Genomic DNA, 27,287 nt, shown 5'->3' on the forward strand with positions numbered 1-27,287 from the left:
GTGGGATCAGCAAAATTACGAACCGCTAAAACAAAATTAAACCGTTATCGCAAATGTCTACCGACGTCAATTCAGCAAATTGAATGGCTTATAATTGCAAAAAATGAGTAGCAATAGCGAGTAACAGAGGCAAAGTCCTCTTCTTCTTGCATGACAAGGATCAGCAATACGTTTTAAGGGTTGTGAAGGGTACACCGTAGCAGCTCGAATAGGAAGTGCTAGTGCTACCGCATCCAACTTACTCATCAGACATAACCCTTGCTGATTATCGCTTGTTAAGATGGATGTACCATATGTTGTTATAGTCTGAAAATAGATCAATGATTGAAACGCTACCAAATAAACATGGTTCATTCAATACGGTGTTGCCATGTTGCCAGAAAGACGGATAAAAGTTGTAAAAAATAATGACAATATTTTGATTAACATAATTTTTCTCAATAACTACATTTTTAAAGTGAAAAATTATGAGAATATATGCAGGCACCTATTATTTAAAACCCTTAATAAACTTTTAACAGCAACCGTATACATCTTATTTCATTATTTGTTCAACCGTCAATAAGTGCTGTAATAAGAACTTCCACATACTATGAAAATACAGAAAGTATATTATTATTAAATGCGGATAACACATTTAAAGCGGGCTTTTTAAATATTAATGAACACTTTGTTATTTACTTGATTTAGTAAGGCTCAAATATCTACTGAACTTCGTATTGTTTCGCCGAAAATTATAGCTTATAAAGGGTATTTAACATAATGATAAGTCTTTTAACTATTTTGTGTCTGAATAATATAACTGATAATTATATTCAATTCATTATGTTTACTGACTGGTAACATTTGTATAGCGCCGGGTTTAAAATAACAGAAGGCAACAAGATACTAATTAAGCAACAATATACCAAGATGAAATTTTATATTTTCTGTTATTTTTTATTCATTTTTGCACCCGCTAAGTGTATGCCTAACTCTATTACCGATAAAATCACTTTTATATTAAATTTTATTAAAAGCCAAGGCAGGCCTTATGCTGTTTTAGAAAATTTATGCTGGAATCATAGTAAGAAGGAATATATAAAAATGTGTTCTAAATTACATTTTAATTTGTGTTTTAGATCACATCAAGCAACTTCATAAAGCTTTGTTTGACCAACATATTTCGGTTATAACTTACAATAGTAATATGACAAAATTAGAAAATGTTTTTATGCTGAAAAGCTACTATACTTCAATATTGATTTCTGAAGTAACGTGTAACTTTGATGTATTATATGAACAGGTAAGTAGAGGGTGCATAATATAGATAAAATATGCAGGTTTTTAAAAATTATTTTCTAAACACATTCAACGTAAATCTTTTATAATAATACTCTTATCATACGAATGTCAAAATTCGAAAATTTGCACATTGCCAAATCTATTCTTATTAAAGACGACATTTTATGAGCAATAGGCATGTATTGGAAGAAGGTTCTATAGCTGTAATTTTCTTATATTACATATTTAGAACCAGAATTACAACTTAATATATGAAACAATCTATTATCATAATTTGAAACTATTATTTTTCTTAGCACTTTACCAAAAGTTTTAAAACAAACAGTAAATTACAATCTATTTCCTTCATTTCAATCCATAAAATCATCAAGGTATCGTTAATGGTTACGACAATATTTCAATAAAGCACAACATATTTTGAAATGATGAAAAAGGGTAAAGATAAAAAACATTTATCTTGCAATTAATTTCATCTGTTGCTGAATATTCAGCTCCAGTTGATATATGTTAATGTTACTCAATTTCCGCAGTGTAAGTTGCAAGTGTAAGTTCTAAAAAAACAAATCAGTTAGCACCCATGTAATTTCAATCTAAGAGTTACATGTACTACTGAAACTATGTTTATCTATGGTCTTGGAGGCCGAAAATCCATCAACATAGTCTAAAGTTATTCTCTAAGTTTAAACTTGCTGTTAGGTTGCAAATATCTTTAAAGTAAAAGACTTAATAATAAAAATAAAACTAACAATATAAGCTTAAATAATGATAACACATGTTGTTGATCGATTCGAACCGTCATCTTTGGCAGCTGAATTAACTTCTGTTATTTAAAAAGGCAACTACCTATTAGGCACTTGCCCATACTCTGATGATATTTTTCTCTCAAAAGCTATATTTTTTAAAGAAAAATTGATACATTATAGAGTCATAGTTTCTACCATTTTGCATTACATCGAATCATCATCAATTTTTAGTATTTCAAAACTGTGTGCCAGACAATCCATGAATGAGTACCCTGGCTGCGGCAAAACTTTCAACTCGAGCTGCAGCAACTCTTGTAACGTGCTACCGAGTAAGAATGACCTTGTATCCGTTACTCGCTATATCTGATGTTGAGACGTGGAGAGAAAACAAAGATGTAAATAAAATGCACTTTATTTTATCTCTTCTTTAAGTAGATTAATACCCAAAAACGAGTTGTTTATTTAAATTAATAATAAAAATATATACACATTTGAAGATATTAATTAATATCTTATAGGAAAAGAATTATGAATTAGATGGAAATGATTGACTTACTAAATCGTATGCCTGGTGGTGGATAATACTTGTTACGAATCACTTATGATTCAGGACGGGACGGAATTAATACACCACTTATGGCATTGGAACAAAAGATAAACTTTATTTTGATCCCTGGTAATTTATACCCACTCGATACAAGTCACAGCGCCCTCTATTAACTTTTCTGTCTCTTTTCTATACTGGCTCTTGTATCGAGACAGCTCATATATTTAACCCCTTCAATTTAAATGTACTAAATAACTTAACCTAATTAAGATTGTAAACAAAAATTACAAAAATACATTTAAATTGCCGGAACAAATCTATTATATTGTACACACAAATTTGTTTTAACTTAGGACTATTCTATTTTTACATGGTCAGAATTTAATTTTAATTAATAATTTAATCAAATAAATCTACACAATTATGTGATAAACAAAGGTAACAATCAATTATCTACTTAAAAAGAAACAGTTCTCTCTTTGAACAATCATAGAAATAGTCGCCAAAACACTGGCCAATTTAATATCGATTATATAATTTGTTCTTGGGCTGCCAAACATACACATGTATTTCTCTTCGAATTAATTTCTTCCATGCCTCTGGGTTGCTTTTATCAAATGGTATGAATCCATTAAATCTTCCTAGTTGTTTACCATATCAGTCTTCATAACTTGCTCCTTCAAGTCCACTTCCGCCTTACATTAGTCCATGATCTTCTGGTGTCACTGAGGTATCATAACCAATTGGTCATCACTATCCCCATTTCCTGCTTCTTCACCTATTACTTTCAACCTCATTCATATATCTCTTTCAAACCATTATTCTGCTTTATGAGCTTGCTTCTGTTATCTATCTCTATATAATCTAAATCAGTAATTAATGGTGTTCAGTTTTGTTTTTTTCCTTTTAACATTCTTCACAGTTCACATTCTTCTATTCTTATTTTCGTCTAGACCAGATTCATCAGAATCAAATCCTAATATGTTTGTTATTTCTATTACTATCACATTCATTATCACTCCATTTCCAACTCGAAATCAGAATATTTTTAATATAACCCAGAACTGTCTAAGTGCTATTCGTCTTTATCATATCTTAAATATTTTTGCTTAGGGCTTTCTTCTTTGTCTTCGGATAAAGCTAAAATAATCAAGTTCTTCATCCATTACTTTATTTAAGTCTCTCTTATCATTGACTTGTTTTAATGAAAACATATCACCTTGTTGGAGTCGTATAGCTCATAGTCGTCTAATTTCCTTGGTCTCGAGGTTTTTCTTCTAGAATTGATTTCCTCCAATTTAGACAAGATAGGTTCATTTTCATCAGGTTTATCATCACTGTCTGTTATCTGCTCTTGAATGCTTTCTTCATCTTCACTCACATTCTTGTTTTCTTTTTCCTCTTGCAAAACTATCTGCATCGGTTTACTCAGATTCTTCTTTGGAATATTCTATGCATGCCTTATATTGGTTTATCCTTTAAATTATAACTAAATTATTTTCTACTTTTGCTGGTGTTAATATTAATTTGAATGTGTGTAACAATCTTTTACGTAGAATTCCTGAAGCAGTTGTTAAATTATGTGTTTTTGATGAATCTTAATCTCTTCTACCTCCGCTTTTTCTATTCCAATAAACTGTTTAACTTCATTAAGACTTTCCATTAAATCAACTATTTGTTCTTCGTGTCCTCATTTTGTGTTCCAACCTTTAGGTAATTTTCTCAACCCATACCATGCTCAATTTCATTTATAGTATCTTGTTTCAGAATTAAATCCTTCGATTTCCTGATATAAATATCTAGATCTCTTTTTCCATTTATAATATGATCGAGCGTTTTTGATTTGATTGTTGAAAATTTCATTTTTCTTTCACTTTGGATCTTTGATTCTTTTTTCTTCGACATTCTACTAGTTCTGGTCTTTTGGTTCAATTCTTCAGTCAATTCTTCATTCACTAGTTTTTTGTTGGACATGTATATTTTGTCTACTCGGTACCCTTTTTGGTTGGCATAGTTTCACCAGACATTCTATACAATGCGAATGTTTCATGTGGTCTCAAGTAACAATTATTTTCCCATGTCATAAATACTACGAAAAACAGTTAAATGGTCTAATAAATTAGACCCCTAAACTAGACAAATAAATATAAATAATTAAAATTGTATCGCAACACCTGGTATTTCTTGCAACATTATACGCAAAGAAAATAGACATTTAACTTAATAGTGAATTTTGGAGAAATATTTCGGGACGTCCAATATCTAGATATGAATACTTTGAACTAATTACTTGTCTGAATGGCTATGCTAAGAGTATAACCCAAAATGTATTCAAATGGAACAATGTCAAATGTGTGACAGAAGGTAGATGTAACGGTAGTTCAAGAAGAAGGGTATCGTAAAGTCAATCAATATTTGAATAGTGTTAAATTGCATTGCATTTTAAAAATTTAGTTATTAAAGTAGCCTCAATTTTTTAAGGGGTTAATTTATTTAAAGGTATGTATTTTGAATAAGTATCCAAATACATATGTTGTGGTATAAGGCTACTTAACCAAGACATTTCCGGTTTTTGTTTACGATTTATTAGAAATCATGGAAAAGTTTTAATTTATACTTTATAGTGAGAGGAGATATATTATTAGGAGTTCAGAAATTGCAATTGTTTGCACTCGGTTATGAGTAACTATAGACCGGCAAGATGAGACTGATTTTATAAAGGCAAGGCTCCATTAAATATAATAAGGTGAACCATATACATTTGGATTTAATGCGTAAGTAGAATTTTAATAGGGAAAGACTAAAAGTTTTCTTTCAGTACAAGTATCAGTATTTTTTATATATTAAAATGATATTTTTTTATTATATTTATATGATAGAACCATTCAAATGTCTTCACAGAAAAACGTTTTCCTTACAGGCACCTATAATGGAGATTTAAACTGACCAATCAAATTACTTGAATGGGCGATTACAACCCCATCTAGATATTGGACGTAGCAAAACTATTCTTCAGAGACCCCTATTGAATTTTCTCTCTATTACTCTGTAAAAATATATTATTCAATTTATTCTCCTAGACTAACCCATGGATTATTAGGCATCGGATTGTCCTAAATTCGTAACCTTGGTTACCAACCGTCATGTTGAAACTATTTATGTGGTAGATATTTGAGCTTTCCTATCGCATATAAAGTCTAGAACAATGTCTGGATCAATGGATGTTGCAATTGATGGTCTGCGAACCATTGATATCAAAATCCCCACACCCAAATCATTGAAACTCAAACTGACAATTGGGATATGAGGGAATAGCATCGCCATAAGTTTCTCACAGTATTATATAGGCTTAGGTATCATATTTCTTCCAATCAAACTAATAAAAGTAGTGAAACTCGAAGATGCAATTTTAAACTTTTTTGGTTTGCAACTAATTTTATTTTCTCCAATAATTATCGCTAATCAAAATAAATGCAAGAACCTACTAAAACTATATAAAACACAGATATACTTACCTTAATTGAACGACTCCAACTAGGAACTATTGGAGAAAAGGACAGCAATAACTAGTCATCCTCTTCTCGAAAAAGTTTAGCACAGAATTATATATCTGCCATATCCAAAATAACTGCCGTTTGAAGTATTAAAAAAAGACCGTAGTAGAACCGTAGATAAATTTACAAAAAAATTACAACAATATTAATAATCAAAAAATGATAAGACTTAAAAATTATGGGACGATAATTCTTGGGTTTTTTCATCACGTTAATGCACCTTCTCACACATCATTGCTTTTTCTTTTTTACTTCCGTCCGACTTAAATCATAATCGTTTTCGAGAAAATCGTTTCGAGACGTTTAAGGAAATTGAAACCTAATCGAAGAATATATTTTAAGGCTTTTCCAGATATCGAATTGAAAAACTATTATGAAGACTAACGAAGGTGATATAAATGAATTTTATCCATTAATATTACTTTAAAAGAGGAAAAATAATATAAAATATATAAATTACACGTGTGCGTTTTGCTTCAAAAGTCTTACGATGATCTAACTATACTAGCCTGTCTAATAATTTAATAGGTTAGGCGTAGAGTTTCTAATATTGATTTAATTGTTTCAGAATTACCAATCCAGGCTTATCGGTTTCCCTCACATCTGGATTACATTCGGCAATATAAACCAATTAATCCACTACAACTTCTATATCCCAATCAATGCGTTGTTTCTTAATGCTAATTACGATAACCAATCTCGAGCAATAATGCTCAAGTCTTTATATAAATTCAATAAAAGATTTGAGGGATATATGTTCCATGATGTAGGAAGTTGGACAAGTGGCACACCCTTCCAGTGGAATGAGTTTATTGTAACCAGAAACAGAAGTAATTTTCTTAAAGAGCCATTAACCGTATCGTATGTTGTAACCAACGTCAAATTATATAAAAATCTTGAAGATTATAGGTATTATTTTTTTGAATTAATATAAAATATCAATTCAAAACCTTTTTGTATTGATATTTTGATTTACATTAAAATTATTATAACAGTTGTAGTATGAAGAAATCTCTTATTTTTGTATGAAATGGAGAAATGCCAAAAAAGACATACCTTAAACATTTTGAAAAACCTTTTAATAATATTTTTATTTTTTCTTAAAAATGTCGTTATATTCTTTGTAAAAGATCAATATTTTCTTAGCTGTTAAATATTCTGGTAGATTTTTGTAGATTTTTTTCGGCGATAGATTCTTAGAAATAGCAGTATATTGATATTTTTAAGATATCGATATTTTGTCCACTCTCGACATCCTTAGTAATTATTATAGAATGATCCGATTCAGCTCAATATGCGACATATTATTAAACAACCAGTTATTTTTAAGGTAATTCTATCATATGTCTTCATTTTCATAAGAGGAAGCAAGTTTCTCGCCAGCAAAAACTTGATACCAGATCCGAACTATACGATTGACACACATGAACCTCAAAGCCAAACTTCCGAAGCTTCTGACCAATCACTGACAGTGTATGTGGTTGGCGTCTTGAATCCTATCCTAGTCGCCAAAAGTTGGTGGCTTTTGGGCGATAGTTTATTTTAAATGGCTAAATTGGTCAATTTTTCACAGTACAGATTGGAACTAAATCTTTTGTGAATAAATCATTATATATGATTCCTTGATCTTGCCACCAAACTCACAGCAAAACCTTCCTGATCGTCAATCATGCTTGACCACCGATTACTCCAGCTCACCGCGATTCGACCATTATGGCTTGAAGTTGTAACAGCCCACTCATGTAAGCCAAAAAGAGGGTCAACCTCCTAATGAGAGATAATAAACTAATAATAATTATAATAATAAAATAAAAAAAGTCCGTGTACATCTATTTTGGCATTCTATAAGTTGTCTCAAATGTTTCATAAAAGGTTGTGTTCGAAGATCAATGTTAAAAAAATCGTGTTTTTGCAAATATCTCGCTTCCAATGAGTTTAATACTATTTATATTTACCGTGAATATTATAGGAAATAAAATTATCTACAACTTTTGCTTAAAATATTTTTATACATTTAACCGTTTATAACATAGGACCGCTCAGCGCTCATCTATTTACAGCATAATAGAAGGTCAACCATTGGTACCGATAAACAATACGCCATATAAAATCAATAAATCGATTAAAATATATAATTATAAATAATTTTCATTATTTATTAATTATTACAGAATATTTAATAATATTTTCCGTTAATCAAATGTATATTTATTTACTAACTCTTGCCTATACCTGTAATTAAAAACAATTATAGTCAAATATTTTAATTATATTTAATTATAGTCTAATATATACTAATTACATATTATGTTGAAAAAAGTTCAAGAAATACTTTTTTGTTTAATTTTTATTCAGAAATACTGTTTTATACATTTATTTTTGTAGAAACTCAAATATGGACAGATTCTTCTTCTCCTCCTTCCATTCGCTCGAAAATTTCTCGAATATTTCAATATCATCGTCGCCAGATCTTCGGGGATCTCGGGGTTAAAGATACTATCCCCATCTAGATCTCTCTGATACAGTGATGCATTGCTTCTTGAACATTGCAGCTTCGATTTTCTGCACCTAAAGCATGATACACAACCAGTCTTACAGCAAAATATTATGTTTAGTTATTCATCTGGAGTTGGTAGTAACATAGTCATAATTGGCCGCAGGAATTAATTTCATAATACCCAACCCCATTAATGGGGTTCTAAATCATCCCTGCACTCGTCGGTGTCGGGCACGACTAGGTAACTGGACAGGTTTATTGAACTTCGTTGACTTAAAGAATTTTTTGTGTCGAAGATGATCGAAACTGTCGGTATATATCGTGATATGTATACTGATACATATTCCATTCTCATATAATATTTGTATATTGCTGTTTTCTTGTTGAAATACTTGAGCTAATTAATTTATATTGGAAAGTTTCTCTAGTGTTTTTCTAAGTGTTCTCCCGTTTTATAAACAACGCAAAAGTTCTGTCACAGACACTAAATATGTGCCAGCATAGAATATATGTTTTAGACAGAGGATATTTATCAAAACTTTTGAAGAAGTATACATGAATTTATTGAATTTTCGCCAGCTTTATTAAAGAAATGCTGTTAATGTTATTGAGTACGTCCAATTAAAATAAGGAGCAACTCTATATCTTCTCCTATTATGGCGGCAGTTCTTTGACATTGTAAATCTTCTATAGTTTTTTCTATGATAAGAACGTTTCTATTATCTCTGGCATGTTCTGTAGTGACATTAACAACTTCTAATTTAATATAATTAGTAATAAATTAAAACTATTTATAATTATACAATTTAACGATTTATGGACTTATGGACTAACCGTCTCCGCCCTCTATATCAAAAACGGTTGAATGTTAATGTAAAAAACTGAAAGAAGGTGTAGTAAATTTTCCTTCCTATAATATTTGTTGTAAGTGCAGATAGAATTAAACCCATAGGAAGGAAGATTTTTGCAGGAATCCGATTCTGTAACATTTGACCTTTGGTATCTTAATTTGCACACCCGAAATTTTAACAGACTTTAGAGGCAACTTCCATAATACCAAAATAAACTTAGTATCTTTTATTTCGAGGTGAAACCACTAATAGCAGTAGTAGATTATAAGTGATCCACTTTTGATCACCAGCCATTGTTAGCTTCAGAAATGCGTCACAAATGTTATAACAAATGTGTTTCTTTTTGCTTAAATTATATATCACCCAAACTAACTATATTTAATAAAATATACCCACTCGTATTAATTTATATGATTTAGCTTATTTCTGTGTACAGCCTTTTCCAAATAGTAGCAAAAAGTTTTTGTACAACGTCTACATCATAGTGCGATAGAAGTGGTGCTTAAATGACTGTCGGACTCGACCATTTCCATGATTTTATCCACATTTTCAACGTTAGATTTTTTAGAGCACACTTCACTTTTTAACATCGAAACAGAATTGACCCAACCATCAAGAAGGAAATTACAAAATAAAATATTTTTTCTTTACTAATGACACGATTTTGAACACCTGTTTTAACCATTTACAAAACTGTCAAATACGTTCTTTTAGTACAAAATGTCAGATTTCTAACGGCATGTTGTAAAAACTGCTTGAACTTTTACTTGGCGATGTACAACTTAATAAAGCTTTTACAAAAGTAGTTGAAAATTTTAAAAATAGTGGATTTCTTTTTACTGGACCTAATATTAAATTTAAAGAAAATTAATTTCAGAAATACATTTATTGATTCCTGGTCAAAAGTTTCAAATCAATGTTTCAAATTTATATCAGACTTATATAACATTACTCACAAACAGTTATTTCGTCCGGACTGGAGCGTAGCCAGTATTCAAGATTCCAAGGTACCTGGCATGTATGGTGACGTTGTTCGTGGCGAAGCTGATTCATGTGGTAATATACCGAAAAACTACCTAATATTTCAGAAAATTAAAGGCTTATAATTTAACCGTTAACAGGGCAATTATATTATTTTTTATTAATATTATTTTTTAATTTATTTATTAAATTGTTACTAGCCGTTGCCGACTAACCTATAATTTGTCTATACAATATCTTGAATCTAGGTATAAAGCTAGGACGGCCCATCGGCCTTATCTTTGTAGTGTAATTAACAGATCAATTGAAAAGTCCCCGGCCTGACGCATAGATGGCGCTACTAGAATTAAATCCATATGTTTTTAGTTAGCCCTAACCCTCAAAATATGCGTGTACAAATTTGACAGCTGTCGGATTATTAGTTTGTGAATTATAGCTTTTGGACTGAAGCAGCTTTTGTTATTGTGAAAAAAATGTATGAAAAGGAATTTCGCGTGTTGATAAAATATTGCTTTTTGAAGGGAAAAAATACAGTTGAAGCAAAAACTTGGTATGCTAAGTTTAGACGTGGTGAAATGAGCACCGAGGACGGTGAACGCAATGGATGCCTAAAAGAGCTTGTTACCGACGAAAACAATAAAAAAATCCACACAATGATTTTGCATGACCGTGAATTGAAATTGAATGAAATAGCAGACACTCTGAAGATATCAACTGAACGTGTACATCATATCATTCACGAATATTTGGGTATGAAAAAGCTCTGTGCAAAGTGGGTACCGCGCGAGCTCACTTTTGACCAAAAACAACGACGAGTTGATGATTCGGAGCAGTGTTTGAAGATGATCAAGTGTAATAAACCCGAGTTTTCGCGTCGATATGTGACAATGGATGAAACATGGCTCCATCGTTTCACTTCGAAGTCCAATGTAGACTGCACACGATGAACCCGCTCCAAAGCGTGGGAAAACTCAACAGTCGGCTGGCAAGGTTATGGCGTCTGTATTTTGGGGATGCGCAGGGAATAATTTTCATTGACTACCTTGAAAAGGGAAGGACCATCAACAGCGACTGTTACATAACGTTATTGGACCGTTTGAATCGCCGAAAAATGGTCGCATTTGAAGAAAAAGAAAGTGCTGCTTCACCAAGACAATGCACCATGTCACAAGTTAGTGAAAATGGTAATAAACATCCATGAATAAGGCATCGAATTGTTTTCGCATCCACCGTATTCTCCAGATCTGGCCCTCAGCAACTATTTCCTGTTCTCAGATCTCAAAGATTGCTGGTAAGAAATTTTCGTCGAATGAAGAGGTGATCGTCAAAACTGAGGCCTATTTTGAAGCAAAGGACAAATCGTACTACAAAAATGGTATCGAAAAGTTGGAGGGTCGCTATAATCAGTGTATCACCCTTGAAGGGATATTATGTTGAATAAAAAAACCAATTTTGCCAAAAAATATGTTTTATTATGGTAGGCCGGGGACTGCTCAATTGACCAGTTATGTTTATGTATTAACACTGCTATTTTTCTATTAAATGCACCTCACTCGAATCGTAATGTATTCGATTCTTTTAAGTATGTGTCTCCTGTTCTGGTTTTATCAAAAAGCTTTACTTCGATATTAACATAAGAATGGAGTCTGTCCTTATATTTCTTTGCAATTATCATGATTTCTTGAGTGATTATGGGTATATGAAGAAGTCGGTGTAAGAAGTCAGTCGTGTAGTATATCCATGCAGCTACAATATTTCTCAGGACTTTGCTTTGGAAAACTTGTATTTATATTAGCTTCTCCATAATTGAATTCCGTATGTCCATATAGGTTTCAATACTTGCTTGCATAATAGCAATTTGTTACTTCCTGATAATTGAGATTTTCTTTCAATTAATTTATTCATTTTCCTGTATATTAACTCCAGTTCTTAACTTCTTTTTTTACATGTGCCTTCTAGCTATGTTTTGCATCAAGATTCATTCCGAGTTATATAAAATGATAATATTACTTATTGTTATTGCTGCATGTGTGGTATGATGTGTCGTGAACTTCACATGCACAGATTTACTTGAATTAATTTAGGTAAAATGGTATATTTAGCTATATTCTTTTGATGCAGCACAAGCCTTTGATAAGAAAGATACAGAAAATGTTATCGAAACAACACACTGAACTAGTGAAATCTTATGTTACAGCCAGAATGTTTAGAGTCAAACAAAAGGAAGAATACTCTTAAAAAAACAAGTTAAAGCAAGGAATAAGGAAGTTTATTGGGGCTAATTCTTTACCTAGGTTTCTATAGGTTCTTTCAATTGCATCTGTCATTCCATGCACCTGGTCAATTGTCGAGTGTTTGTTAATAAACGTATTAGGTTTCTCTCTATAATCGGTTTTATTTTCGCAACAAGAGTTTTTCAAATACCTTAGATATTACTGGTAGCAATAAGAAAGATCTATATGCCATACGTCACTCTTCCTATATAATATAAGCCTTAGCCGTACCAAAATTCACGCCTCCAGTTGTCACCGTTTTCCTCAAAAAGGGAGGTAAAATGTTTGCTAAGCCGATTAATATATATAAAATTATTTAAGAATATGTAAAATATTTTAATGCAATATTGCGATAAATTTTCGTATAGAATAGATAACAAGTTGAAGAGAAACAGATTTTATCAATTTTATATAAACTTTTATAATTTTTTTAATGGAGATAATATATTTTACATTTTTTAGGAACTAGTACATTCACTCCAAAGGAACGCCATGTTTACTTTAGATACATATATTTTCCTTTAAAGGAATTAGGTAGATCTGCCTATTTCCAAGCACCGCCTCTTGCATATTACTCCAACCTCTTCTTTCTTCCATTCGAGAAGACGGTCTGGATGACATTCGGCATGTTAGTTATTTTGTGTTGCATTGCAAGTAAAATTGCCTTTGACTATGAACAAAAATTAACCGATAATCTCATCCAAAATGAAGATGATGCTATAATTTCTCCCTCTTGGTGGGATGTTATATTAATGCAGGCAAGTATTATAACATATAATTTTATAAATTCAAGAAATAACGTAACAATTCTTAATTCTCTTTCTCTTAATTTTATTGAATACTTTTATCATTCAGTGAATTAAAAGATATGTGGTATCTATGATGTTGGAAAGATACAAAAATATTCAATTTCATTAGTTTATTTGCCATTAATAAAATATTATTCGAGAGAACTAATAGACTTGTGATCAATTACTATTTTCAGCAGCCTTTAACTCTTCGAAATGGCTGTTCCGAAATCTCTTATACTGATGACATGGAATGCAAATAGCTTACGCGGAAAGCAAGCGGAATTGGAGGACGTCATAACATTCTATGACGTCGACATCGTGCTCATCCAGGAAACTTTCCTGAAACCTTCGCATCGTCTCTCTTTCGAACACTTTTTTGTCTACAGAAACGATAGAACTCCGGGTCGAGGCGGTGGAACCGCCATTCTCGTCAGAAAAGGAGTCAAACACGAGCTCCTTCCATCGTTATCAGTAAACAACTTCGAAACAACCTCCATTAAAATCGATATCCAAGAACGTCCCTTCGTGATTACATCCCTGTACAGGAAATCTTCTGCATTCAACTATGCCGAATACCGATCACTCGTCGAAGGAAAATTTCCGAAAATAATAGGTGGCGATTTCAACGCCCACCACCCCACCTGGGGGTGTTCCAGAGCGAATCCCGCAGGTAACGCCATCGTAGCTCTAAGTGCAGATCTGGGCTACGGTCTTGCCTTGCCAGATGAACCCACCCATCACCCTAGTACAGTCTCTCAAGGCGCAGCAAGAATCCTTGATTTCTTTATTCTTCAAGACGTAAATCGCGATTCCGAAGTTCGAGTCCTTGACGAACTAGACTCTGATCATCGTCCGATCCTTCTCAAACTCGGAAACTGCGCCACCACTCAAGTCCCACTAACAAGATTCAGGAAAAAAACCGACTGGAAAAACTACCAATCTCTTCTCCTGAAATCCGATCCAATTCCGAAAATTAACACACCAGAACACCTCGAGGAAGCCGTACTCAAGCTAACTCGCGATATTCAGTCTGCTCACGAATCTTCCACAGTCAAAATTTCATCACAACCCCAGCCGTGGAAAAACAATCTTCCCGCTTCTCTTAAACGTGAAATTCGCATCAAAAACGGTTTATGCAGATTAGCTCGATTCACCCTTGATGCTGCAGACAAAAGGGAGGCGAACAGAGCATGCAAGAGGGTAAGGGCGGCCGTCTCGACTTGGCGAGCAATGAAATGGAACTCATTTCTCGCGGACCAAAGGCTGGATGGCCCCCCTTCCTTCTGGCGTGTCTCCAAATGCCTCGTGGGGAAGACGCACAATGTTATCCCTCCCCTGAAGTCAGCGGTTACAGGAAATTTTGCAGTCACTGACCAAGAAAAAGTCGAGCTCCTTGCAGAGACCTACGAAGCTCAAATGAAATGCCTCCCATCCGCACAGAACACTAAAACTAAAGACATTGACACTGTCATCAACGAATCCAACTCCGTCAAAAGACCAGTAACCCCCGCCTTTCTTCTCAACCATTTTGTATCTCCAAAGTCTCTACAGACTATGATCGGCAAACTTCAAACCAAAAAATCTCCAGGTTTCGATGGAATATCGATTACCCAGTTAAAAAAGCTCCCGCATAAGCAACTCGCAGAACTGGCAAACATTATTAACTCCATCATGAGACTGCAGCACTTCCCGGCGTCTTGGAAACACGCACATATAGCGGTTATACCCAAGAAAGGAGCAAAATCATCTCCATCTGATTACAGGCCTATCAGCCTTCTCAGCGCCATTTCGAAGCTTGCCGAGAGGGCAATACTCTACGCTCTCAACTCTTTCACAAAGGAAAACAACATCATTCCAGATGAACAATTCGGCTTTCGCGCTCACCACTCATCCGTCCATCAAGCTTCCCGTCTGGCTGCACACATCCATCATGCTCTTGACCAACGTAAAAAGCTTGGAGCAGTTCTTCTGGACCTAACCAAAGCCTTCGACAAGGTCTGGCACGACGGATTGTTCGCAAAGTGCGTGCGGTTAGGCCTCCCAGAAGACCTAACCGCTCTCATCAAGTCCTATCTCTCGGACAGATCTTTCCAGGTCAAGATCAGGGCGTCACTTTCCAGTCGTAAACAAATCGATGCTGGCGTACCTCAAGGTTCCCCGCTGGCCCCAGCCTTATTTAATCTCTTTATTTCAGATATGCCGAGAAAAGAGCATATTGACGTCGCCTTTTACGCTGACGACACTGCTTTCTTCACGGCCGCCAGGTTCGAAGTTACAATTCATGAGCGTTTACAGAAGCAGCTCGATCATGCGGTCAAGTGGTTCAAATTCTGGAGGTTGCAAATCAACCCCCTGAAAACCCAGGCCATCATTTTCCACAAGAAGCGTTACGCACTGCGCGTCTCGCAACTTAAGATCGACACCGCAATAATTCCATGGCTGGATAACGTCACGTACCTAGGTCTTCACTTCGACCGGCGGTTCGGTTGGCATTCCCAAATCCAGAAAGCAATCCAAAAAGGTTCGGGGATAGCAAACCTGCTATCTCCTCTGATCTGCCCTTCTAGCAGGCTTCCCATCTCCATCAAATGCTTATTTTACAAGATGTTAATTCGGTCCGTACTCCTCTACGGATCTAATGTCTACTTCAAGTTTGTTACACCCAACCAGGTCAAACGGCTTCAAGTTTTCCAAAATAAGCTCCTCAGGAGAATATTAAACGCTCCATGGTTTGTCAGAAATAATCAAATCCATAGGGAAACTGACACTCCAGAAATCAAGCACTTCATATCTCAATCATTCCACAAACAACAACTCAGCTCAAGTTCTTCTGAAAACGCGCTTGTTCGCGAGCTGGTTGACATGCTGGGAGCTTAGCACCGCGTCACCGCTAAGCTTTCCCCCTTTTCCAGGCTGAAACGACCTCATCCGTTGCTACAGTCATAACTTTTGCCCCCATACAACAGTACCCAGTTGTGTGTTAACTCAGGTTCGCGAATCAATAGAATCGCCGGGCTCTCGTGCCCAATAACGGCTGCCCGATCAGCGGGTGCCATATCCCCAAATTTAATGCAGTAGCAGTAGTGATCCACAGGGGTCAACTGTGAGGCGGTTTCGGTTTAGTGTATTGGTAAGCCCAGAGGCAGTCCCACATAACCCGGTCCAACTTGTCACTCCAGGGCAAGTCTCCGCGACCAGGTATGCGTCATGCATTCCACCGCCTGGTTTTTAGGCCAGAACAAAAAAAAAAAAAAAAAAAAAAAAAAAAAAAAAGATCAATTACTATACAGGGTGTCCCAAAAAACTGCATGAAACATTTAAAGCGATAGTTTTATTAAATGAGATAAATTTACCAAAATATCAATGAATAACAATAGCATGGCTTTTAACAATAATATACAGAGCCAGTTTCGAAATAGCCTCTTCCCGCGACTATATACAGTTTTAAAGGTGACTTGAAGTTCTCGACAAAGTGGCAGGTAATTTTCGATGCAGCGATTGCTTCAGCAACTTCAAACTTTTGTGGTATATGGCGTAGGCCCTAGCCTTTTAAATAAACCACATGCCCTAGTTTATCGGCTTGAGATCCGGTGAGACGTAATGAAATCTTAATATGGTCTCGTGATTATTAGATTTAATGTCGAATATATTAAGCAAATAAATATATATTTAAATATATATATATATATTGTATAAAACGAAATAAAAAAATTGAAAATATTATTAATGTATGTCCAGCAATTCTATTTTTATTAAAACATCATATTAGAGATCATCATTACTTTTTTAAAAATAGATATATACAAATTTGATAAATAATTGATTTAATGTTGAAACTATATATAATGAAGGAAACAAGCATTGAAATTTTTTTGAAATAACACATTTTATATAAAAAATTATTGAATAAAATGAAATAATAAAAATAATTTCTATTTGCCTTTCTATTTTTATAAAAACACAATAATTATATATTTGAACAATTAACAAGAACTGCCAGAACAAAAAACCAAAATCGTTTAGATCAAACACAGTCAATATAGTTAAAACCAAACGAAAAAGCCACCACTATATATGAAAGCACTAAATTTTCCTAAAAATCTCCAAATATTATCGCTATTATTCTTGATCCACAAACCTCATTAACGATTAACATATTGTACATTTACTAGCCTAAAACGAATGTATGATCGTAGTTTAAAGCTGAAAGACATCTCAGTCAATACATCATAATATTTACAAAGCAATAATTTATTTATCTATACTCTTATATAATAATGCATTGTATTGTCCTTGTCATTAGATCATTAGGGTGTCAGCAAATTTAATTTTGCTAATTACAAGTATCACTGTACACTGTTCTTATATCTTAGCAAAATGCTGTCAATTTCTTCTTATCTGATTCTCTGAATTTCGCATTCTTCGACTTTTACTCTTAACAAATTTTAGTTACATCTTAGCCATAAAATAAAATTTAAATCATTACTAAAATATATTATGTTTAAAATAAATGTCTAATTATTGCCAGTTACTACAGTTCTTGCTATTCTTGAAGGACAAACCTCATTAATGACTTTACTACTTCAAACACAACAAGAATCATTTTCTTATCTGTTCTTGTTATCATTAAATTTTGGCATATGTTGATACCTATCCCAAGTCGTTGAAAATGATGCGTTATAAATGTGGTAGCTAAAATTCCCACTATAAATAATATTGATGCTGTTTGGATTTTATAACTTTTGAAAATGTAACCTTACGTACTACACTTACACTTGTTCTTCCATATTTTAAAACAAATGCATGTTAGACAACCGAGAATAACACAACAATTTAATTATTAGTACTATAAAATTATTAATATAACAAAAAAATCTAAATATTCTGGATTTTGTTGTTTTGATCTGATCGACCGTACCAATCGACTTGAAAAGAATGGACCGCCTTTAGAAAAGGAAGACAATATAGTTTCATATAGTTTATTCTTTTTTATGGTTTATTCTATTCAGGAGAGTGAGCATACGCCAAATCTGGAGATGTTGTGGAGCAATGTATCCTCTTTTGTATTATGGGCTGGAGCGCAGTCCTGTTGGGACCTTCTATTCGTATGGCCGAAGTGCTGCTGAACCCACGGAAGTACAGCGGCCTCGAGAATCTCGCGGCGATACATTTCCTGACTAATTTTGACCCCTTAATATACAAAAACGAAGGGGGTCTTGCTGCTGGGCCAAATTCCACCCTAGACCTTGACGGACTGGGGATTTTGGTAATGTTCGTCGATGGTCGACGAGCCGGGAGCATCAGCGAACCAGTTTCTGTCATTTTGCTGGTTATCCGCTTTCTCAACGGTGAACAGCTTCTCGTTCGTAAAGAGAATGCGCTCTCATCGCTGAGCAGCGGCCTAACTTAAAACACGACAAAATGAGCTAGCATAGAGTCAAAAATTGACATAATGGTACACAAACGCATGGAGAATCCGATGAAAAACTAGTTTGTTACGTGTAAAAGCGAATTATTTTTTAATATAATTTTTTAAATTCATATCTAAAAAAACGAACAAAAAGAAACACTTGTGGTTCGAGGAATTGGAAATCCCAGAATCGACCGTTAGAAAGTTTACGTTAACGGTAAAACATCGAGCATATTTTAAGGGCAATTTGATATTTTATTGGTGCATTTTATGTTAAGATAACGGTAAAGAAACTAAAAGAGCGAGCTTGTCACCTCTGCTCGATTGGGATCTGCCACTCTTGCAGACACCCAGCACCAAAAACAATTGCCATAATTGACAACGTGTTTAGCTTTCTCTTCGAACTGCAATTGCCAAATGTGATAACTTAACATGCCCAAGGGCTTTTCGAGCTCTATGAAAGTTCATTTATGCAGCCGCGACCGTCAGAGTAACTACGTTTTGTGTTTTATGCTGCACAACCAGAGTTTTCAAACGGTTATTTCAATTCTATTAATTTAACTAATTATTTATCTATTCATTTATCTATTTATTTATCTGTTCATTTATCTATTAATTTATCTATTCACTTATCTATTCATGTATCTATTCAGTTATCAATTTATTCTGAACATTCTCCGCTATTTATTTATTTAATTATTATAACTCAATCACTATAAATCCAATATAATAGTTTTATGGTTACAACTGTAAGTATAAATTGTAGCTACCTTATAAACCAGAGGCTAATGCCAAAGTGGCCAAAGTTTCTGATGTGCAGTTATGATCTATAGATACTTTGAAGCATACATAAACGCTACCGAAAGTGGTTTCTACTGGCTCTTGATGGCAGCGTATCTAGCGTGTGGCTTTTAGCTTTCTCCCTTGTACGCATTGCACGTCCATCATAGTTAGAGCTGAAGAAATGAGTGCACTAGTAACAGTACTGTTCATTTGTTAATTTGTTTATTTATTTTAAAAATTCAGCTTAATCCTAGCGAGGCCTACAAACCTTAGTGACAGTAGATCTCGCGCGTTATCCCTTGATCTCATTGCACGTCATTATTGTTAGTGTTAAGATATAAGCTGGTACGTCGCGTGCTATAACCGTGTGCACATGTCATACTTCATCCAAGAGTAGTTTATCATTGCTATCAGATATTGCTATTGTCTTTTATCATTATTATTCTCTAATGACACGTCGAGACAATGTTATCACTATCGGCACTGAAAACTCAATAGACCAACGTATAAATTAAATTACCAGTCAATTGGCCTTAATTATCAGTATCATCACCATTGTTAATCAACCTGGCCGATAATTCCTTTAATAATTATACGACTGATTTAACGTTCTTTATATTTTACCCGTATTCTCGAAAATTGGTTGCTCGGTTACTATTTTTTATCTATTTCAGAACTGTCGCCCGACTATTTCCTAAATCGACGTTTTCCTGTTTAATTTTAGTTTAATCGATTTATTGTTGTTTGTAACTACTTTATATGATGTTTGTTTTTATTGTGTATATATTTTTTTGTAACTAAAATAAACAAATATCTTTTAAAGATATTTTTTTTTATTTACGCCCACATAGAACAATTAAAATTTCATGCAGTTTTTTGGGACACCCTATATATTCATTATATAATTATATGATAATTTATTGGCTATATATATAGAAATATATTATGCACATGTAATAAATATTTTTCTGTTGTATATTACAGATTGCAGTAATATGTCAAATGGATATGTACTATCAGCCAAAAAACTTATCAGGAAAGATGGCAGCATTCATTATCCTGATTTTATCTACCTTCCTCTTCACTGCTTTTTCTGCTCGAATTGTATTATTATTACAGTCCCATACAGATAACATAAAAAATATGGATGATTTAGTCAGTGCAAAATACGTTATAGTCTTACAAGATACGCCATTCAATAAATTCTTCGTTATGGTATGACATGACTAATATTTATTATATTACACATAAACACTAACTTAGCACCCAAGTTGTCTTTTTATAAAATTTAAAAATGTATTAAGTCGATAATTTTACAATATATTAATTTTCCTTAAACATTGTATCGTATAATTACTTCAAGCTCAGGCAAACAACAGTTCACAGATCAGTCTCGCAGTTTCAGCAATATCGCAAACATGGATAAGAATTAACAAAATAAGCGTTAGAAAGAGTCGGATTTGGCCTTGATCGTACTATTTCTCCTGCAGCTTGACCGGTTCAGTATTATTATTCTATATTACTAATTCGAATTGCAATTCATGAATTTTACGAACTTTAATTGAAAAGTCCCCAGCCTACCATAGTAAAACACATTTTTTTGACAAAATTCGTATTTTTTATTCAACATAATTCCCTTCAAGGGTGATACACTGATTATAGCTACCCTCCAACTTTTTGATGCCATTTTTGTAGTACGATTTGTCCTTTGCTTCAATATAGGCCTCAGTTTCGGCGATAATCTCCTCATTCGACGAAAATGTCTTCCCAGCGAGCATTCTTTTGAGATCTGAGAACAGGAAAAAGTGGCTGGTGGTCATTCATAGATTGCTTCTAGAATAGAATCTATAGAATCATAGAATTGCTTCTTCATAGATTTTTGCCATCGTTTTCACTGACTTGTGACACGGTGTATTGTCTTGATGAAGCAGCACTTTCTATTTCTTCAAAAGCAGGCCGTTTTTTGGCGATTTCCTTCAAACGGTCCAATAACGCTATGTAATAGTCGCTGTTGATGGTTCTTCCTTTTTCAAGCTAGTCAATGAAAATTATTCCGTGCGCATCACAAAGTACAGACGCCATAACCTTGCCAGTCGACTGTTGAATTTTCCCACGCATTGGGGCGGGTTCATCGTTTGCAGTCTACTCGGATGACTGTCGATTGGACTTCGGAGTGAAATGATGGAGCCATGTATCATCGCTTGTCATATATCGATGCATAATGATTCAGGTTTATTACGCTTGATCATCTTCAAACACTGTTCGAATGTTCTTCACCCACTTTGCACAGAGCTTTCTCATATCCAAATATTCGTGAATGATATGGTATACACGTTCAGTTGGTATCTTTAGAGTGTCTGTTATTTTATTCAATTTCAATTTACGGTCATTCAAAATCATTTTGTGGATTTCTTAAATGTTTTGCTCCTCTTTTGGGCATAACCTCTTTGGACATAACAACCTCTTTTGGGCGTCCATTGCGTTCACCGTCTTCGGTGCACATTTCACCACGTCTAAACCTAGCATATCAATCCTGGATGACTGATTTTCCTGGGGCAGTATCCGGAAACTCGGCATCAAGCCAAGTTTTTGCTTCAACTGTATTTTTTCCCTTCAAAAAGTAATATTTTATCAACACGCGAAATTCCTTTTTATCCATTTTTTTTTCACAGTAACAAAATTTGCTTCACTCAAAATGGTATAATTCACAAACTAATGATCCGACAGCTGTCAAATTTATACACGCATCTTTTGAGGGTTAAGGCTAACTGAAAAACATATGGATTTAATTCTAGTAGCGCCATCTATGTGGCAGCCCGGGGACTTTTCAATTAACCTGTTAATTTCGCACTCGGACACAGCTAATGATTTCAGCTAAGTATTATTAGATGCCTGAAGACATTTAATAAGTTTTATAGTACATGTTCAGTGCATTCAGTATATACGGCTTAGTGTAAGCAGTCGATAGAAGAATTAAAATTCATAGACATGACAACCGTGATGAAAACGATATACATTTCTTCCCTGATGTATTCTGGTCATATTGTTGTTGCTTATAGTTGTAGTGGGTCATGATTATTGAGCTGAATGAAAACCTACCTGCATCTTTCGAGACAAATGATCGAAGAATCTGAGCAGCAGAAATAGATTTACTACGGTCAAATGAGCAGCCATACCATTCCAGTAGTTTAATCTTTATAATTTTAGATCCTACTTAACATCTTGATTTTTTTCGCTCTTCTTTCATCTTTAAATATTTGTCAGGTACCTAGAGCTGTTCTTTATACCAAGATGTTAGACATACTTTCGTGGCACATTCAACATTTTTTGATCAACACATATTTGTTCTTCTGTTGTTTCAATATAAGCATTGATCTGTTATTTAGGTGCCTCCTGTAATTTATTTACTCTCTGATAATAATCTGATAAGCCTGGTATTGGTTGGCGCAGTGGTACAGGAGGGACCTGCTACTGTTACGACAGTGGTGGTTCAATACTATAGGGGCATGAATGCAAACTTATGTTTGTGATTGTTTATAATTGTGATTGCTCGTTAGGCAAGAGCTCAAATTTCGATAAGGAAAATTATCCCAATCATGCCAGTAATCAGAGTGGATGAAACCTGTTTATTTCTGAGATTATCTCTAAGATGGTATCCGTCTACTATTGGTTAGAGCCCACATTAAGCAGTAGTCCAGTAGGTAAAATAGACCTACGCAAGATAGTAAAAAGAGATTTTAAGATATAAAAAAAATAAATCGGATAACTTTTTCATAATCTTGTTTGTTTATCTTACATAAAAAGTTTCCAGGGCGATAGGAAAAAATAGAAAGTAACTATAAATAATAAGTAAGTATAAGTAATAAAGATAATACCTTAAAAAAGAATGATATGTAAAATTTTCCATAAAGCTTTGAATGTCCAAAATTTAAAAAAAAAACTAAAATTGATGCACAGTATTTATTTTTGCACTTCATTATGCACTAAACATTTGAATACTTTGTTTGAATAGTACATTTGAATTTCAAATCAATTAAATATTCCTTCATGTAATTTATCATCCTTTATTTAATTATGTTTCAGGTACCATCTTTTCGTTCCAATGAGCGGCTAAGAAAAGGTTTTGCAGAAGAAACATTGAAAAAACCACTCGGAAATAGTTATTATCTGTCTACAACTGAAGGATTGAAATTAGTGCGGGATACGTACACCGCCTTTCAAGGAGAACATAGTTCTGCACATTACGTTATCGGAAAAACATTTTCTTCAGCTCAAACGTGTGCCCTTAGAACCGTTGAGCCATTCTTCAAGCAAGACGTTACTTATCTGTGTTGTAATCGAAACACGTCTTACTACGAACATTTTCTTGTTGGGTAAATTCATCTTTAACTTTAATTATATGATATTTTCCTATTTATACATTTATTTTCCTTAAGTCTTTATGTGCATCTATTTTTTAGTGCAACAAATATTTTCTAACCTAATCATTGCAAACTTTATATTGAAAATATTGCCCCATCTTTCAGGTACGAATACGATAACAAAAGGAAGTGTTGAGTTCAAGGTAGTAAAGTCATCGATGGCTTTACGCACATCTTTCACGGTTTTAAACTCTCTATGCACTAAAGCATGCTGCAATGACAGGACTAAATGGTAGTCGGATGGATGGAGCTTGACCACATTTACATTCACTGCTTCAAGTTGATTTTCCGAGTTGGCTTCGTTATATTGTATTATACAACTTATGATGTTTGAAATGTCCTATACTGTAGTCATATAGTTTAAATAAAAGGACAAAAATTTTTTTATTAAGACTAAATAGACTTAAATTAATAACAATAGTTAGAGACGGGTATATTATCGGATATATTATTGAATTAGAGTTGTTGATAATAGTGGCATAAACTGTACGATTCTTTATATAACGACTGTGGTAATAATATATTGTTGTTTTGTGTTCGCCGTTTGATTCGGACTAAACGGAGTATGTAATATAAGATACATTTTTTGTGGTAACCAAGATAACGAGCTATTTCCAAATGGTATTTTGCTGATGCTGCTTTAAGTTTAGGAAATTTGGAGTTTTGTGGCTAATCCTGGGATACCGAGACCTTGGGATTGTCGTTTTTCAGCTACCTACCACGAATGGTGAGGGGGTAGGTTTTAATAAACGGATTAGCATGTTGTAAGATACCGAGAGAACAGCTCACACTGAACATATTCGCGAAGCTTTTCACTTGTGGGATGTCTGACTAAAGATGTTCGCGTTACTCATAAACCATGGGTCATTGTGTAACACGCGGATTTTTTTGGGATTGGGAACACTTGGAGTAGTACAAGTGTCTCTCAGAAATGTTCTTGTGTCACACCTGGGCTCCATGGAGACAGACTGGCCGATTCAGCATTTTATACAGGGTTGCTTTCTGTCGAATTGGGAGTTTACTGCAGAGTAGTGGAAATAGAATGTATACGTACTATTACTTTTTCAGATGACGTGCTAGATTTGGAGTGACCATTGGAATATGCGGTCGAGATGGGGACTTTTTCGATTTGAAGGCGGTACGCTCAGAGCTTACACGCATTACGATTGAGTTGGGCTTGAAGGCTGATTTGCATTACATCGAAATAGTATCCGGTGGTGAAAAACGCAATACCGTATGCATAAAATGCTGTGTTCGGTTGCTTCGGGCGAATAAAATCGGCCATATAAAAAATGAACAGAGCCAGAGCAAATGGACCTTGACTTAAAAGGACCTCCCTTTCAAATATAAGATAATTTTAGTGATATTAGGTCATTCAGTAAACCGAATTTTTTTAATTTAAAAATTAGACCGTCATGCCAGCTCTGAAGCTTCCAAAATATCAATGAATATTAAAAAACATAGTAAAAACGATGACTTGTCTTGGATCTTCTCCGCTGTGTTATCTCTGTGTTAAATACATTTATATTGACCTTTCCTCCGTCTAATCGTTGTAGTTGTAGTTGTAGTTTATACAGTGTATGTTAATTTGTTGCTACTCATCGTAAGCATATTTAATATATAACATTTAAATGTTTGTAGCATACATTTCATTGTACAATAAAAATTTTAAATGGAAATCAATATAATTATAAGAGTAAAACTAGAAGGCTAATTTTAGTTTATTACAAATTTATTGAAAATCATATCGTTTTATTACAGGTTCAAACGTTTAATAGATGCCGGAATACAATCCAGAGAACGAAAACGGGGATTCATACCAAAACCAGCATGTCGAGGAGGAGGAAGCACATACGTCAGAGTGGGTGTTGTTGAGTGTTATTTCGCCTATTTAGCATTTGGAATCGGCATTTGCCTGGCCCTTACATTTTTTTGTTTGGAATTGGGCACAAGCTACTACTTAAAGCATCGCAAATTCGAAATTATTAAAGTTCGACCACATGATGACAAATTTTAAAACACTTTGGAGTGCTAGCTGACTTTCCTTGAATAGTTAAACAGCTTTAGATAAGACACAAGTGTTTAATGTAGCTTTATTTGCAACATAAAAGAACAAAATATATATATTACAATGTCAGTGATCAAAGTATATTTTAAGTAATACAGAAAGCATATTCAAATAAATATTTTCACTAACCTTCAGGCGTTTCTCCATTGCAAAATATCCCTTCTGAGTCCATTCATCCTTTTCTATAATAAATAAAACTCTTACAAACAGTAGACACGACTTCGGTCAAGATTTTTGAGAAATCAAATATAATGACCTCCGTCACACTGGATTAACGAACTAATACACAACGAACTCATTAATAATTAACGAACATAACATGCTTCAAGAGCTTTCCACATTAAGCAAGAAAAGTTCTCTAGCATCATTTTCCAGCCATAGAGGAATTAAGAGAAACGAAATGGTTGGCTTCATCGCCAGGATCAACTAAGTTAGGACCTAATCGAAGACGGCAACAAGTTAGGGCCAATAAAAACACAATTTTTTCTCATCTCTCCTACTATCAAAATACTGATTTTGACAAGTTATCCTTAACCGACTTATGTTGGGACATTGTAGATTCCATTCTCATCTTTTAAAAGGAGACCCCATCCTCAATACCCTCGCTATGGTTCTCCAGCACTCAGTAGGCCTTTTACACTTAGAATGTAACTCCTCCACCACATTGAGAACCGAATATTTAGTCATGTCTCCCTTTTACTTTGCTATTTTTATATTACTAAATTTTATTATATGTTATTTTTATATTATATTTAGATTGTGATCGTAACCATATGCAACGATCTATAGAAATCGACAAATAATAAATGTCTTTTATACCATGTATAATATAATATATATATATATATATATATATATATATATATATATATATATACTACAGTCGCTAAATAATACATATTGTGAGATACAGTGCTTTGACATTTGAGTATATATATATATATATATATATATATATATATATACTACAGTCGCTAAATAATTCATATTGTGAGATACAGTGCTTTGACATTTGAGGACACAAAATAAAACAAGAAAATAGATATTTTAATATTCCAATCAAAAATGTATTCATTTTTAAATG

At 33.8% G+C, this 27,287-nt stretch overlaps 1 protein-coding gene across 1 annotated transcript; it reads left to right on the forward strand.

Annotated features, from left to right (window-relative positions):
* Positions 1-966: 966 nt before the first annotated feature.
* Positions 967-26,276, forward strand: LOC143193677 (uncharacterized). The gene is made up of 10 exons (XM_076399998.1): positions 967-1,066; positions 1,122-1,285; positions 6,697-7,037; positions 10,354-10,532; positions 13,193-13,488; positions 18,531-18,534; positions 18,606-18,883; positions 20,699-20,929; positions 23,798-24,087; positions 25,897-26,276. The coding sequence occupies exons 1-10, from the start codon at positions 967-969 to the stop codon at positions 26,150-26,152; spliced, it is 2,139 nt and encodes a 712-aa protein (XP_076256113.1). The 3' UTR covers positions 26,153-26,276.
* Positions 26,277-27,287: the final 1,011 nt, after the last annotated feature.

This window comes from Rhynchophorus ferrugineus, unplaced genomic scaffold (genome assembly GCF_030347505.1).
Source record: "Rhynchophorus ferrugineus isolate W39M unplaced genomic scaffold, kcgeb_rfMv2 rfM3, whole genome shotgun sequence".
NCBI lineage: Eukaryota > Metazoa > Arthropoda > Insecta > Coleoptera > Curculionidae > Rhynchophorus > Rhynchophorus ferrugineus.